Source organism: Schistocerca piceifrons, chromosome 3 (assembly GCF_021461385.2).
Source record: "Schistocerca piceifrons isolate TAMUIC-IGC-003096 chromosome 3, iqSchPice1.1, whole genome shotgun sequence".
NCBI lineage: Eukaryota > Metazoa > Arthropoda > Insecta > Orthoptera > Acrididae > Schistocerca > Schistocerca piceifrons.
In genome coordinates, this window is record NC_060140.1 from 703,932,890 (window position 1) to 703,950,980 (window position 18,091).

The 18,091-nt window shown below is 38.4% G+C and overlaps 1 protein-coding gene across 1 annotated transcript in view; it reads left to right on the plus strand.

Annotated features, from left to right (window-relative positions):
* Window positions 1-18,091, plus strand: part of LOC124790063 (tudor domain-containing protein 3) — a 147,381-nt gene that overhangs the window by 60,865 nt on the left and 68,425 nt on the right. The window contains exons 8-9 of the mRNA XM_047257627.1: window positions 16,152-16,265; window positions 17,162-17,360. Of these exons, the coding sequence (XP_047113583.1) occupies window positions 16,152-16,265; window positions 17,162-17,360 (313 nt within the window). The remainder of the gene's footprint in view (window positions 1-16,151; window positions 16,266-17,161; window positions 17,361-18,091) is intronic.

An 18,091-nucleotide genomic window follows, 5' to 3' on the forward strand; every position in this document is an offset into this window, starting at 1 on the left:
TTCATCATTTAGTATTTTGGCATTATTTGCAGAAACACCAGCTAAAACACATTGTTGATGTGCGTATATTCCATGCTTTCCACCTTAAGTTCAAGAACTCCTGAGTGTACTGTGCGTATTACCGAGTTTTTCTCATTTACAGACAACCAAGGTTTATTATTTTGCCAGTTTTCAAAAGTGGTGCACTATCATGATTTCCCGCCTATGATTTCAAGCCTACTGTTACTCCCATTCCTACCTTCTCACAGTTTTTTGTCACCAAAGACTTGCTCTCTGTCTATTTGTAAGCACTATCATTACATTTTGTTTTTTTTTTTTTTTTAAATTGTCGTCCACTTTAACTCTTTTAGCATCACTGTTAGTATTCTGACTGACATTGTTCACGCATGTTTCTGATAGTGCACTGCTCTTAAGGAATGATGATATTTTGCTTTGTTTGAAAGACATGCTTAAAATCCTTTATTCTTGTAGGCCTGCACACACTTGGTTCACTAATAATGCTGCTTACCTAGCAAGCTCACAAGTAATGGATGTTGGAGCTGAGATTAAAGCAAAAATGACAGCATGAGAATGACAATTCAGTATAAAATGTTTAAATGGATAACGCTGTTTCCAAAATTAATGAGCATGTTAAATTAGTTATTGGCAGTAGTGCTTTCTCTGTAGGCTCCACAAATTTAAATTAAGTGTTAAATTTTACATATCTAGTTAGTATGAAATAAATATCCCTCAGGATGGGGTAATCTAAAATCAGAGGATGGGGATAGTTTTATATTGGGGGGGGGGGGGGTGGGGGAGGGGGGACTCATTTCCAGTTGATGATCCCTTAATGCTCTTAGGTAAAAAAATGTAAAGTTCCATGTCCTGGCCGAAGATGGGCCACTCAGGGTGGTACTAAGCTGAGTGTCATCCTCTGCGCCACGGGCATTACTGGATACAGTTTGGAGGGGTATGTGTTCAGCACGCTTCTCTCCTGATCATCGTAAGGTTTCCTGACCTTAGAAATGTACTACAAGGTGAGGTAGCTCCTCTGCCGGCCTCGCTAGGTTGAGTGCATCCTGTTCCAGTTCTCCCCACCAAGTTAATAATTTTGTACTTCAACATGAAGACCATAATTTTAAAATGTAACTAACAAGATATAGATTTTAGCAACTGAATGTAGAGTCCTTGTATTATTCAGAAAGGTCAACATCTAGTCATGGACGTACCTTCCACAAGTAAGGTTATGTGTAAAGTTAATAGTTATAAATTCTTTGTTGCTGCCAGAGGTAGCATTTCATTTTATTGCTGATTCTGGGAAGTATTTAACAAATAATAAGAAACTGCTTTTGAATAAATAATTTTGAGACAAATTTAAGACTGTTATTTTATAATAGATGGAAAGATAACTGATGGTAATGGTAATTTTGAGCAGATTTTACTTAGTATAGCAGTTGTCAACTTGAAGCCTACTTTTACCAACATAGTCCATTAATAATCATGGGTTTCATTGGAGATGGTATGTCTTTCCCATCCTTCAGTTCAGACAATGAGTTTAAACTTGAAATCAGAACCTCAGTGGCTCCATGTTGCTTCAGAGTATATTTATCTGTAATAACTGATAGTGATGCAGTGAAATTTTGGTACCCAAGGCTCTGAGTGTATGTCAAGATCTTGGACTTGCACATTGCTTACTAACTGTATGACTGTCCATAAAAGGTAATTTCAAAATAAAACTTTAACCCATAAGTACTTCATTGCCTCAAGCAAGACGGTTAGGTAAAAAAGTCTATACCATTTGAGATTGGTTGGCAGTTGCTCTATGATGATGTATGAAAATCTTAAAATGAGGTCTTACAATAAACCTGAGAGTCCTTCTAACAAAGGACAAAACAAGCATGTTTATGTGCTCATGAGTGATTTCTTGGAAACGTCACCTAATCTTTTTGAATGTATACAGGAATTCAGTATTCTGAATACTGCCACAAGTGGAGTGTTTTTAGAAGTCTTTTGTTGTGTTATTCTCTGTTTGGGTAGTTTTACCCTCTTGCAGATGTTACATTTTTAATTATATAATGCTTTTTTTCAGCAGCTTTTGATGTGCAGGAAGTTTTTGAGATAGTACCATATCTACAAAAGCAAGGCAATAAAAGCAAAAATCTGTGTACAACAAGCAGTAGTAAATACCATTAAAAGATGATTCAACCAATCGAAAATATGTTAATAACGTCAAGTTGTTTTACACTGTTATTGAAGTTACTTTGTAACGGAAAAAAAAAAAAATTCCCCCCTAATTTTAATGTGGTGCATATCCTTAATGTAATTTCAGAGCGTCTTCAATGACTGTACACTATTGGCATCAGTGTATTCGTCTATGTGAAACTACGGGTTATGAAAGAATGAGATAACTGCTGCTACACAATTTTCCTACAGTGTGTCCTCATTTTTGTTCCCAAAGTTTACAGGCAGCAACAAGTGTTAAAGAAGCCCATCGAAGTTCTACCCTTTCTGTTCATAATACGAATAAAACAATTCTTTTTGTAATTGTGTTGTCTTTTGTCAACCATATACTTATGCAGCATAGAAGCCATTAGTAAAGAAGTATTTTGAGTTGTTCCTTAAATGCATACTTTAGACAAACACATTGGCAAGGCCACATATGTGTCCTTCAAGGTTTTTCTTTTTGATCTTTGTAAGAAATGTGTTATTAGAATCCAGTATTGTTTTTTTGTAGAGTGGCTTTCACAATGACATACGGTATTGAGATTAGGTTACTAAATTTATTATTTGAAAATCATGAAGGAGCAAAATAGTCGTGAAATTGAATGTTTCTCCTTTGTTTCTGCTTTTGTAGGTAATTAGTGCCATTGCACATTACAGCATTTCAAGAGATTTTTTTGTTGATTGACTGGTTGCAAAAGTTCAATGAAGATGGCACAAAACTTTCTTGCAGCACTGTATTAAGACACAGAGAAAGTGATGTCTGAATATTAATTGTTTCACTATCCATCTTCTCTTTCACTTAGTTCATCTTGGTTTGTGACTCTTAAAATGCACACGGTTACCACAGTCTCATATTTTCCATGGCTCCCATATAGATGCCACATAAAAGCAGCGACTTACATACACCTATCATTGACATGGTTTGCTTGGCAACATTGTATATCATCCCTTTTGGCACAACGGCTTTGCAGCTTTAGTGGTACCAATCAGCAATTTATGTGTTCACTGTGGAAGTGTTGTTCACTTGCCGACACATCATTTATTTTTCATCACGTACTTGTACTGTTCTTCTTTGTGATTATAGTGACTCAAGTTCTATAAGGCCGAAGACAAACAAATGTAGTTATGTGCAAGATGTACAAATGTCTCCGCAATGTTTAAGGCAGCCTCTGAATGGACAAAACATTGTTGATATCACAGAAAGGCAATAGAAAATTTGTGTGGTGTTTCCCTTTTGCACAGTACTGAGAATATGTGATCAAGAAACAAAAGTTCAGTCTCTATGAAAAGTTGTTTGTGGAAGAAGAACTTTTAAGAGATTTGAACAGTTTTGAGGACATCGGTCATTGTACTGTACTGGAATTTTAGTCGTGACAGAATGATTTCACAGGTGCTCACTATTTGATTACCAGCAGAAAATTTGAAGCCTCTGGGATTCATACTGAAAACTCGTCTGAGAAAACTACATCATAATGAAAGATGTGGCTCTTTCAAAATCATTCTGTGAAAGCCATCATGTCATGTTAGAAGTGCAAATCAGTTATTTATGTAAATTAAGGGAAAGGCTACCAATAACTTTATAGCAGATTGATAAAACAGTGTTCACGTTAGCTTTCAAGCACTAGCTCTTTTCCTAGCAATAGTACACACCACACACACACACACACACACACACACACACACACACACACACACACACACACCCTCACTCACTCACTCACTCACTCTGTCCTGTGGTCACAGCAAGGCTCAGGAATTTCCCCCTATTGTTATCATTTATTTATCCATTCATCCACAGATCATCTTAAAATGATATTGAATTTGTCATCATAATACAGTGAAAAGAAAACACAGAATGCACAAGAATGCTTTTATGAGGATAGTGCATACACAGACTTTTTGACAATATTATAAAAATGATTGATTACTAATCACCATATAGTGGAGATGTCCTGTGCTGGCACACGTGCTGCTTTTGCTTGTGGACAGTGGAGGATCCATATTTTTTCTGCATTGTATTGAGATTAAAACTAACATGCAGAGCTAATGATTGTAATCAAAACTGAAATTCTGATGTAAATTGAGAGTTAGGCAGTAATTTTATATTTTGCTTCAGCATACATTATAATTCAAATGAAAGGGCAATTTAAACATGGAAAGCCTCAACAGTGAAGCCATGGTATCAATTTCATTACAGAATTTTCAAACATTTTGTTGACATATAACTCTATAGCCTTAAGAAAAATGATTAAAAAACTGTGTTGCTTGTTTCTGACAGTAAAATTCTTATTGCAGTGAGCTACCAGCTGATTTTGACGTGTGCACCTTGTAATGCATTTTGCATTGCATTCTCATTGGTGTAGCATTCCTCACAGATAAGAATACACACAAAGTTATAAACCTTTCAATGTGAACACAATTCCAATATTCTATTCAGTTTCAGAGTACAAAGCCAGGCTAAGTCTATGATCAAACCGCAGCACCTCCCCCAGAACAGAGTCTATTTACTACAATAGCAAAATGAGCGAATGAGCGAGAGTCCCACTCCAGTCCAGGGTTGTATGAAGTTAGTTTGTTGGCTCGGTGTCCTTGAGGTGGCGCTGGTTGTCGGCAGCAGGTGCAGACCTAGAGGCAATGCTGTCCTTCTGACGTGTTATCGCACCCACTGCCTGATGGCCGGCCCTGCATGGCCTGGCGTCAGCATAAAGGGTAACCATGGCAGTGGCACTGGTATAAAACGAGTGGTAACAGGTATCATGGTGGGTTACCACAGGCTTTTGCTTTTGGGGTGGGGGGGGAGTCGGTGCAACCCATTGACGTCCCTCTCCCTGTTTCGATTGGCTGCCATGTGAGGCAACATCCATTGCCTCCTGGGCATCAGATAATGCTGCCTGCAACACTTGAGAGGAGTCCCTTGTCTGCTGAGCACTAGGGCCATAAGTAGCCCCTGGCAATGGTGAGTCTGCCTAGGGCAGACATCCTGCAGTGTGATTGCTAACCGCGAGAGACACCAACACCAGAACGCGAGCCATGTGGAGGCTCGGCTTCATGGAGGGCAGGAGTGGGAACGTGCAGGGATGGCTCCTGCAGTCCACCCAGTAGCTCCACCCACTGAAAGATGTTTGTCCACCACTGGCTGCTGATTATCCTGGAAAAGACAATGATAAAGGGGGAGGGGTGGGCAAGGGGGAGCACAGTGCAGGAGGCCGGACTAAGGGGAGAGAGGTATGCTGAGAGGTCACCCCACTGCACACCCCAGGCCCTTCCCATCTCATTCCATATCACCCCCTACCCCCAGTGGCTGAGGTTGTTATGTCCTAGCCAGTAATGCCACCCGAGCCCGCTGCCAAAGGGTTGGCAGCATCAAAGTCCGGACGCCGTCCGCATAAGCAGCGCCAGCGAGACAGCAAATCGCCGCAAGTCTGCGCGCGCCACCGCTGGCTTCTGGGTTCTTAAGCGCTGGAGTCGCGAGCGCTAGGACAGTTCTGTATTCGCCGCTCAGTTGTATACTCGCCACCGAATTGTGTACTTGTTAGTCAGTTGTGTGTTCATCGCAGCAGAGTTGTTGTTTGTCGTCAGCCGACGCTGACCTAGCCGCTCCGACTCGAACTAGACAGATCTCTGTAGACACGGAGTTCACTATTGTGTTTCTGTATCTTCATCAATAAAGATAAGTACCGACTTTTATTTAATCAGAGCGTTTGGGTTTTCATCTTTCTGTTCACTGTTCCAGCGGACCGGTCGGCCCGCTATTAAAAGTGTGGCGGTGACTTCGTAAGCCATTTCTACAGCCAAGTGTTTGTCGCTACGAACACCGCCACAAAAGAGGTGTAACAACCAAAGAATCTCCTGTTGGAGAGAAGCAAAAATGGCCACCCAGGGTGCAGCATATTCTGTTGTCAAGATCCCTGTCAACAAGAGTCAGCCTGTACTGCAGCACTAAATAATTACGGATGAGGACTGTGTTTGGGCCGGGGATCGACTTGGCCACTCCCACTAGATCTGTTACCACTGCTGGCTGAGAATAGGGCTCTCACTGATAGTGTGTACGACACGAGAGCTTGTAATAGGAAAGACATCAATTGCCTTCTTAGCTTCCTCATTAAGATAAGAGCAAAGGATTTCCTTTTGGGTGAAACTCAGATCGAGACTCGTAGGCAGATGCAAGAGAGTAGAGTGGTAAACCATCGGGCAGAAGTGAATTTTGTAGTAATAACAGTTGAGGAGCAGAGCCCATTGTTGCACATGATTGCATAAGTAATAGCGGTAGCCTCCTTCTTGATTTGTGAATAATTCTGCTGCACTGCGTTGAGCATCTTTGAGGCAAATGTGACCAGCCGCTCCGAACCGTCAGGGTTGCCATGGGCGAGCACAGTCTTGAGCCTGTAAATATGCCTTCAATAAATCCTCCTTTGAAAAATACACTCCTGCTGCCAGTTTTGTTTTCATGGGATAGGGCATGTGTTGATCACAATCTGTGCATTAATCATCACTTTAAAATCGCCGCAAAGGTGGAACTTGGCACAGACAGTTTCTTAATAAATACAATTGATGTAGCGCATGACTGGATGAAACAGGGTCAGTCACATCCAAAGCCGTTAACCTGTTGAGTTCCTCCTCAACTTGATCATGAAGTAACAGTGACATGAGCATGGCTGGGAAAAAAAAAGAGGCTGTATTATTTGTGTAAGGGCAATATGGATGATAAAATCCTCTTCCCTACTGAGCCCAGGAAGAAAGAATGTCCAAAAGACTCCTGCAAAATTCCTAAAGTTCCTGATATGGTGTTTGGTCAGAAACTGGATTAACTAAATTAACCACGGTGAACCCAAGTGCTCTGAAAGCATCCAAACCATACAAGTTTTCCATGACAGCACTACACACCACAAGGAATGTTAACAGGCAGACCACCACCTTGTTCACCACGTTTGCCATGAATTGTCCGAGAATGAGGATCTTTTGTCTGGTGTAATTTAAGACATGTTGGTGGAGAAAATGCTGGTGCACTGAGGAGCAGATAGGAGTGATAATTAATAAGAGACACTTGAGCACCCTTTATCTAATTGCAACTGTAACAGTTTCCCTTTGGTATGCACGTCAGTGAACAACTTGTTAGAACTTGAAAGGTTGACACGGAGTTGATAGCATTCCTGTCCACTGGTTGAGGTACTGAGGTTTCGGCATTAGCAGACAGGCTTGACATACTACTGCAGTGTGTTTTTCCTTTTGGCAGCCATGGCAAAGATGATCAGCATTTGGGGCAGTCCAACTGGTCGTGTTGAGCAAAACAAGCAGGGCATGACTGAAGGGATTTGCAGGAAATAGCCTGACATGGATATGTTCACACTTGGTTTACGCAAGTGCTGCGTTTCTGCCTCTGAGTACATGCCTGAAACTGAATCCCTGCCATTGTCCGAGCCGTGTCAGCCCAGGAATGTAACTGGTGGCGTACCGCATGCAAAACTTCAAACAATTGACCAATAGAAAGTACATATTCCAAGGAAGGATCCTCAAACTGTAACACCCACTGGCGGACTATTTTTTACCAGTAATGGACCTCATGATACTGTCCCATACCACAGTATCAGTGTAAGACTTCTTACTGCAGTGTGGTTTCAGTTGCCTGAGACTGCAGTCCTGTGTGCGAGTTGTGTTTGCATGAGTGAGTGTGTGTGTGTGTATTGTTGACAAAGGCCTTAATGGCCAAAAGTTATAATTGTGTGAATCTTTTTGTTGTTCCTATCTGCCACTCAGCATCTCCGCTATATGGTGATTTGGTGAGTGGCAACTTTCCTTCTCTAATATTTTTACATTCCATCCTGGATTTTCCATTGTCAGCTTTTTTTTTTTTTCTGGACACACAGCAGGTTTTGCTTCTATCCTGATGTGAGAATGTTAGAAGACACTTTTCCAAACATATCATCTGCCCGCTGCTCTCTCATTGGCTGTGTAGAACTAGCAGTTGACAGTTCCCCAATCATTCCCATCTTACTTCATGGTGAGCATTGACAACATTGCTGCATGAAACACATACGTACCCAGGCGAATGGTCTACCCGACAGGAGGCCCTAGCCACACGACATTTCATTTTTTTACACTGTCTTCCATCTAGACTTCCAGCATCTCTGCAACAATGTATCCTATTGTTGAATATTTGTTCAATTTTAAAGGCAATTAAATTCTGAATGCAGATGGATTCAGGCAAACTGCAGTTTAAACATGGTAGTTCATAAAAAACCAAAGAGTGCAGAATGCATTCCCATGGTTGGCTGCGCAATGAAATATCTGCCTGCCCAACACACCCCTCCTCACACTCATTGTAATTGTTTGATATGCACTACCCTTCAGGATTATTCAAAATAAATTTTTACAAATCGTCAATAGCAAAAGCTTAATTTATAAATGTAAGACGAGCCCTATATTAATGTATTAAACAACATAAAAATAGTGATCTCAGCAGCAATAACTTAGCTGCGAATATAAGCTGACCCCATATTTTTCGAATGATGAGTTTGGAAAAATCCTCGTCTTATAATCAGGCAAATACACTATTTATTGACTGTCATTTGGAGATAGCAAGTGGAGCAATGGATGCTACAAAAGGGAATGCCAAGTGGAGAGATACAAACATTTCTGACATGTTCTTCTGTTAGAATTCAATAGATGGCTGATAGGGGAAGCAGCCAGAAACAGTTGCGCCTTGTATGGGGATAATGCCATTGGACAGTTCGCAGCAAGAAAATGGTTTTCTCATTTTGAGGAGGACCAATTTGGCATTAGTGACTACACGTTCAGGAAGACCTGCGGGGATTGATGAAGATCGTTTGAACACATTAAACCACTGTGATCTACATCAGTATACTCGAGAACTGCCAAATGTGATGGACTGGGATCATTCCACCATTGTGTGACATTTGCATGCAGTGGGGAAGGTTCAAAAATCTGATGTATGGGTGCCGCATACTCCAAACCAAACTCACAAAAATCAACTGCTGGTCATATATGCATGTATCATTGCTGGTAATGAGAAGTGGTGTCTTTATGCTAACATTAGGAAAAGAAAGGAATGGTTGAACCCAAACAAAGCAGCAACTCCCCATACGAATAACTGTATGCATCCACAAAAGATATGCATCTTTCACAACAGTGATGGTGTGGTGTACTATGAATTGTTTCCCCGAGGTGTAAACATCACTTCTGACATTTATTATTAACAAGTGAGATGTTACAAGTGCATTCCAAGAACAGAGAACAGGAAGAGCACCTGAAGTGATGCTACTCTACAATATGACTGCCTGAATTCTGCTAGACTGATAAAAAACACCATCGCCTTCTCTGCTCTCTAACAAACAGCTTTCAAGGAATTTCCTTTGCAGATGAAAATGCACTTAAAATGTGGGTTGATGATTTCTTCACCTCAAAACCACGAGATTTCTGAAATTGCAGAATTGAAAAGTTACCCCAGCATTGGCAGACTGTTGCAGTGAAGGAGAATATATTAAAGTCTCTGTTGTGTATATCTGTTGTGTTTATTAAACTTATGGAAAAATGATACGAACTTAATGCAGCAAGCAAGTACATAATACCTTTAATGTATTTGTCAGTTATGTTTGTGTCAACTGTACACTACTAGTAACACTTTCAGTTTTTGGCCAAAACTTGAACTTTTTCTTTCTCTTGCTGATATTGTATTGACTGTTGACTTTTACAATGAAAATTTACTTCCAAGTTTAGGATAATGCTAGAGTTCAATATATACAGTCATGACACTACTGTGAAAGTTGTTATCATTTGACAGTAAAAATAACATTAGCGCACAAAATGATGAGAGAGCCATCATATATTAAAAAGAAGAAGAAGAAATTGTTAGTTTTTCATCCCTCAAATAATTTATGAATTAGTTGTTACATTTTTGCCTCCCAAGATTAGTGTACCTTTAAGACACACAAATTATTGTAAAATAACCACTTATATACACACATGAATCAAAAGACAAGCTATATATCAGTGATGAAATACTTGTAAAATTTATTGTAATTGACACTTAACCTTACTTAGAAGTGTGTGCTTGTGAATTAATACAAAAATTGTTCACCTTTTATTGTAAGTGTATGTAGATACCCATTGTGAAATTTTGAACTGCTTGTGAGGAATCTGGACTCCTTACTACACTATCTGCACACAGCAGCAAGACGTTAATAGCCAGTGGCGACTTCAGTGCACATTTTCTAAAAGATTCTGATAGTGAAAAGCCTATGGAAACATTTTTGGGATCCTGCAGTTTGATCTCTGTAATTATTTTTCCAACTCGGTTTGATGAAGACAGTGGGACCCTGAGTGATGATGTCTTCTTTAGTGAAATTCAGAGCAAGAAAAGAACTGTTTACCCAGTCACAATTGCTCTCTCTGATCACGATGCACAGTTGGTTAGGATAGATCAGATAGTGTCTTGCAGTGAGTATTTCCTCTGTGAAAATCGGTTAGAATAATTAACTACACCAGGACAAAGTTTTTAAGAATAGTTTACAAGAGATGACCTGGGATAAAATTTATAATGCATCAAATACTGACATAAAATTTAACCTATTCCGTGATAAATTTATGTAGTTATTTGAAAACAATTTTTCGTAAAAGATAATCAGAATGAGCCTTAAAATGTAATGGAAAAGAAACATGGATCACTAGAAGGATTAAATAACCTTGTGAAAAGAAAGTGGAAATGTGTCTGTTGCCAAGAACAAGTAGATATTACAGTAGTTGCTCACTACAAAAACTACTCAAAATTACCAAGAAAAACTATTAAAAAATCAAGTAACATGTACATCATGTCAGAAATCAGTAATTCCAACAACAGACTTAAAGCTATATGGAATGTAGTGGAATGAGAAACAGGACTGCTAACAACAGAACAAGATAACATCAGTATTGAATTGAATAGATGATTATAAATGATGAGTCACACATAGCAAATGTATTTAACCCTTTGACTCCTGGGAATGTGTTAACTTGTCGTGCCTCGCTGTTCCCCTGGCACGCCCAATGTGTTGAAGTGCAGCCCTTGGGTTTCCCTACAGTGCTAAGGACATGTTGACGCGTACCGTGCCACTGGCCTTTTCACCTCTAGGGATGAGTTTAAGCGCGTCAGGTCACAGCTACCTGAGCACAACAGACGTGTAAAAATGCAGAGCTGTCTTTCTGCCCTGCTCTTCCAGTAGCTGTTCAGTGGTCTGACTGTAAAGTTCGAGAGTACATATATGTTTGTTGCTGTGTTTCCTTTTCGCAGAATTTGACTTCACTTCCTGTGTTTTAGTCAGTTTTCTTGTTTTCTACAGGAGAAATGTCATGTTGCTGTGCTTGCACAGATAAAGAGATCCTGGAATGCTCACTAGGAGCGACAGTGAGTGTGAGTGTGAATTATCTGATGTTGCTAGCAGTGATGAGTCTTTAACAGAATATCAAAGCTGTAGCCTTCAGCCCTTTACATCAGAGGGGAGAGCAAGGATTACAGTCAGCAGTTCCTCTGAATCTGAGGAATCAGAAAGTGTCAGTGAAACGGTTCAGAAAAGAGTGTGCTTAAGTGACACGTTTTCTGGAAAGAAACCGATTTCCAGTCATTAAACCACTACTTTGATGACTCAAGTTCAGGACATAAATGTCAACTAGATACTGACCCAAGCATTCTTTCATTTTTTCCGATATTTATGTCTGAAGAACTGTTGCAATTTATTGCAGACAAAACAAATCGTTTTTACGTTTACACCAGAGAAAATACTACAGAATCTGAGAAATCTCGACTGTCAAAGTGGAAAGACACTGGACTTGAGGAAATGTATTATTTTGTTGCCATTTGCATTCTAATGGCACAAGTTAAGAAGTTAAAATTAAGTGATTATTGGTCCAGAGATACACTTTTGAACACACCAGTTTTCAGCTAAGTCATGTCCCGAGATCGTTTTCGTCTACTTCTGAGAATGCTATGCTTCAGTGATAACTCTGTGAGTACTGGAGGCGACATTGTTGTTGTTGTTGTTGTTGTGGTCTTCAGTCCTGAGACTGGTTTGATGCAGCTCTCCATGCTACTCTATCCTGTGCAAGCTTTTTCATCTCCCAGTACCTACTGCAACCTACATCCTTCTGAATCTGCTTAGTGTATTCATCTCTTGGTCTCCCTCTACGATTTTTACCCTCCACGCTGCCCTCCAATACTAAACTGGTGAGGCGACAGTCCATTTAAAATTAGGATTGTTGACAAAGTTTGTAAAACGTTTTGTAATTCATTTTGTGCACATCACAGCACATTTCAAATCCAGACATGACCTCAATACTGTAAGTGAAGAGAAACACTATGAAATATCAGGTATTGAATTAACAGGGATTGATATCACCAAGAAATTAATCATTTTGTGTGTGTATAGATCTCCCAGTGGTAGTGTGGACACTTTTTTCAATAAGTTAACAGAAGTTCTAGATAAAGTCTTAAGTATAAAGGTCAACATAATACTGTGTGGGGACATTAACATCAACACTAACATCATAAATGAATCCAGCAGCACCTTCATAATCTTCCTTCAGAGTTTTGACATGTCCCTGTTGGTCAATAGTTCAGTAAGGGTTACCACGATGACTTCCATCAGTAATTGACCATGTGGCCACAAATATGGACAGGGAAAAATGTGATGTAGCTGTAAAAGATCTCGGACTATCAGACCAATGCTGTCAAATAACAACAGTAAAGTCAGGCATCGAATTTTCCCTAAACTACAAGCCTACAAACGACATACATCAGAAATCAAAATAAAAGATTTTTCAAAAGAACTAGAAAAACAAAGCTGGGATGAAGTGTATAAGGAAACCAATGTGAATATGAAATTCTCTAAGTCTTCACATTGTTTAAATTGAACTTTGAAAATGCATTTCCAAAAGTATGCATGTCTGTATCAACATCTCACAAAAATAGATGGATAACAGCAGGTATTAAGAAGTCCTCCCAAACACTTAAACACCTCAGTTCCATGAAAAAGATTCTCAGGGATCCAGAATTCCTAAATTTCTATCATAGATATAAAAAGATCTATAAGAAGATGCTGATTGCTGCAAAAAAGTCATTTAATGACAAAATAGTATATAATGCAGAGAATAAAAGTAAAGCAGTCTGGGATGTTATAAAAAAGGAAATGGGGAGAGGCAAACTATGTAAACGAGCATTTTTCAAGTATTGCAGAGAAGTTACAGTAAAAATTCCCCCAAACAAATACAACACCTGTAAATAATGTTGCACTAAGTACAATGATATTACTTTCAACAACAGAGAATGAAGTCAGTAAAACAATTCAAAAACTAAAAAATAAAAAGTCAGTAGGCTTAGATGAAGTACCAATGTGTGTACTGAAACAATGCAAGGGATTATACAAGACCCCTTAACAAATATAATAAATGAATCCTTCACATCAGGGAAATTTCCAGAGCTGTTAAAACAAGCAAGAGTTGTACCTTTGCTTAAGAAAGGCAATGCAGAAGACATAGAAAATTACTGGTCCATTTCCCTACTGGCAGCATTCTCAAAAATAATAGAAGCAATTATGAAAGACAGATTAATGAATTACCTGAATAAATACAATCTTTTAAGCGAATCACAGTTTGGTTTCCGAAGTGGCAAAAATATGGAGTCAGCCATAGTAGAATTCACAAAGGTTGTACTTGATGCTCTTGATAAAGATGAGTGTGTCACAGGCATATTTTTGGACCTTTCTAAGGCATTTGATACAGTCGACCACAAGATTCTATTTAATAAATTACAAGCATTAGGAATAAGAGGAGTAGGTAATGACTTGTTTTGATCATACCTAACAGGTAGGGTACAAAGAGTAGAGATAACACATACTTCAGATAGATCTAAATATTTAGTAAAACACTTATCAGAACCAAAATACATTAATATAGGGGTTCCGCAATGTAGCGTATTAGGACCAGTACTGCTCCTGATATACATCAATGACTTTCCCAGTAGTGTTATTCAGGGTGAAAAAATCGTCTTTGCAGATGACAGCAATATTATAGTCCCTGAGAAACTAAGAAAACTCCTTGCCGAGAAAGCAAATGAAACTCTCAAGGAAGTTTATGATTGGTCAATAAGTAATAAAGTGACATTGAACGTAAAGAAAACTAATGCCGAGAATTTCAGTTTGAAGAGGAAAAATGACAATGTTTAATTAATTGTAGATGGCGCCTCTATAGACTGTGTAACAAAGGCAAAATTTCTAGGAATGAATACTGATTCCCAGTTGAAGTGGTATGAACACACAAAGGTACTTGCAAACAGAATGTCATCAGCATGTTATACCCTTAGAATCCTATCATCAGTGTGTAACATGCAGTGTCTTGTAGTTACAGATTATTCATATATACACTCAATTCTTAGCTATGGCATTCTTGTTTGGGGAACAAATGCACAAAATATGAACACAATTATCAAACTACAGAAAAGAACCATAAGAATAATAACCAAAAATATTAGGTGACCTCATTGTAAAGATCTGTTCTGAACACGGGGTATTTTAACTGCTCCGTGTGAGTACATTTACCAGTCAGTTATACACATAAAAAATAACATTGGTAATTACTGCACAAAAAGCTCTGTGTGTGACCATACAACAAGAGATAGACTCAACTTATATTTACCGGGAGGGTGGGGGGGGGGGGGGGGGGAATAAAACTCAAAACAGCGTTTTCTACCAAGTAATAAAACTGTACAATAAATTACCAAAAGAGATTAAAGAAATTGCAAAAATACACTTATTTAAAGAGGCAGCTAAAATGTACCTGTTATGCAATACATTTTACACATCGAAGGGTTACTTAGCTTAAACAGAGTAGGGGTTTGTTAAAAAATGTTACACAAAAAAATAATAATAATTATAAAATATCCAAAATTCCACATAGCACCTTCACTTTATGTTTTTTTCCCTTCTTCTTCTTCTTCTTTTTTTCCCTTTCTAGAAATAGTTACCAGAGCTATGCCTAGCACAATACTAGCACCTCTTCCTCTTTCTGAGCTCAACTTCTCATTTATTATGGAGGGATGCTGACTCAGTTTTGCAGAATAGCAAATGGGAAGTTGCAGTACAGAAAAAGGCCCAGAAATCACCAGTGTGTGTGTGTGTGTGTGTGTGTGTGTGTGTGTGTGTGTGTGTGTGCCCGCGCAGTAAGAGGCATGGACAAATTCTTCCCTATATAAAAAGGAAGGAGACAGTGACTCATTACTGTTTGCTTTGTGATACTTGAAATTAACAGTAGTAATACATCATAAACTACAATATGTTGATTACATTTTGGTTCACTTAAATATGTGTATTATCTCAATGATTCTCAAGCAAATAATCTATCACTGAAAACGTTCAGACAGCACAATGCCATCAGATTGGTGAACAAAAAGCCATGTTCATTAGATATGGAATACAAAATAATTTAGTGCATTAGTGAAAGCATACTGACTTTTAATAGAGAGAGAATTGTTGAAATTAGTTTTTTCAAGCATTTGCAGAAAACTGAACCCTTGTGACAACAAATTGTTGTTAAGTGGGATCATAATAATAAATGAATGCAATTAACATAAAAAAATAAAAGTGAAAGTTCAGTTCATTCAGTGCTTTTCAGTGACTGGTAGCAGGGGACAAGGTCAGAATGAGATCATTGAACAGCATCCGATTTTAGAGTGAAAGAAGTACAGACAATGCCAGGTTATAACTGTAAAAACAAAGGAACTATTGCAATGTAGGTTTCTGATTATATATTGTTAAAAGGCAGGAGAAACTAACTGAGAATGTCAGTAGTTGCTCGTTGTCACTTTTGTTTGTTTCTAGCCTGGAATTTCCATAATTGTTATTATATTTAGGCTAATACTCCATAGCTAATGAGATTCACAGCCACATTTTTTTTTCTTTTCTTCCCAGTTACTGGATCACAACGTGCAGCAGATTGTAGATTATGGTTTTACTGTAGAGCAAGCTGAATACGCACTTCGTCAGAACAGGAATAATGTTCAAAGAGCTTTAAAAGTTTTGCAGGTATGTGATTTCATGTTCACAAATTTTGAATTCTAAAACAATTAATGCATGTAATATATTTACTCATTTTTAGATTGAAAATCAGATGTATTTACACAGTATTATAGGAACTTGAAAATTAAATAATAGTATAGAAGGCATAATGCAAAAAGATCTAAAGAGATACTCAGTATTTTATCACTCCAGTGGATGTCTGATTCAGCAAAGCAGGAATCATACATTTGATTTTGAAAGCTTGAAAGTATCACTTCTTATTAGCCTTTGTTTTATCTCAATTCGGTCTGTTATGTGACATGTCCTTGCATCAAAATTGTCATATGTAGTGAGTTGGTGCAGTGTTTACCACATTTCACTCGCATTTGGGAGGCCGAATGTTTATATCCAAGTCTGGCCATCCAGATTTAGGTTTTCCGCGATTTCACGAAATTCCTCCAAGAAAGGCTACAGCATTTCCTATGAAGGGCCCAGCCAATTTCTTTCCCCATCCTTGAAATATTCTAAGCTTAGCTTCATCTCAGACGACCTCTACGTCAACGGGACATTAAACCCTAGTCTTCCTTCCTTCCTTGCTTCTACAAAATTGTGATGTATTTTATTGACAAGAATGAATGCATGCTCATAAGGACGGAATGACAATGTGAGAATTCACAAAAATGTGTAAAATAGTATAATGCAGGTAATATTTGGAATTTAATTTCTTAATGGCAGAAGCTAATTTACAGGTTGGTGGGATGGGAAAGGAGCTAGTTGATGGTCAATTGTGTGATTATCCTCAGAAGTTGTTGACCATTTTATCTGTTTTCGTATTTGTTAGATTTAGTTTATTTACCCAGCGTGTTTCCTAAATATGACAACTTTTCCAAAATTAATTTTTTTTTGACATGTACCTTACGCAGCGGCGAGCAGATGGACAAAGGAGAGATGATAGTGGTCGGGAACGACCTCGATCTGAAGGAAAAGGCAAAGGTGGGGATGAACGTGAAAGAAAAAAGAGAGGAGAGAGAGGAGGTGAAGAGGACGGTGGTGCACCTCCAAAACCATCTGGAAAAGTTCAACTTTTTGCGTTTTTGGAAGACAAGCTGCCTGTGTCATCAGGTAAACTTTTAACATAAGCTGCTTATAATGTGATATCCTGGGCTGCTAGATAATTATTCTAAGGGTGCATATACGTGTTTATGATTCCATTTTTTGTGAAAAATGGAATCTGCATGGAATCCAAACAGTGAGCACGTTAGATCAGCATTTGTAGCACCTCAAAAAGACAGTCAGAACAGTCATCAAAATATTCAGTGTAAAAATGAAACGGTGAATCCATCTGCATACCTTAAGCATATCTCCTAGAAAATTATTCCCTTGTAAATTGGATATTTCTTCATTTGACTGGTGTTTAAGATCATTACAACTTATTTCTCTTGACTACATTAAACATTTACAATTTTCTGATTAAGACTTGGACTACACCCGTTTTGATCATATTCCGTGAGCTGTTTTATGATGATTATTCTACTCTGTTCAAAATGAGTAACTATTATATGTTTCATGTAAGTTAGTATAATGCCATTGGAAATTGACCTCCTTCATACTGTTTGCATTTTGCAAACTTACTAAGCATATTTCAAAATCCATTGCACACTGTGCACTGATTCAATCTTGGATAATCCATTTTATGTGTTGTTGCTAGATTGGCTGACTTCACTTTTTAAGTTGCCTGACCTTTGCTTTTTAGTTGTTTGCCCAGTCATTATGACATGTATTGTCAAAATAAAAAGACCATATCTTCAGTGACATTCTGTAGCAGGTGACTTCATTTGGGATTAAGGCTACAA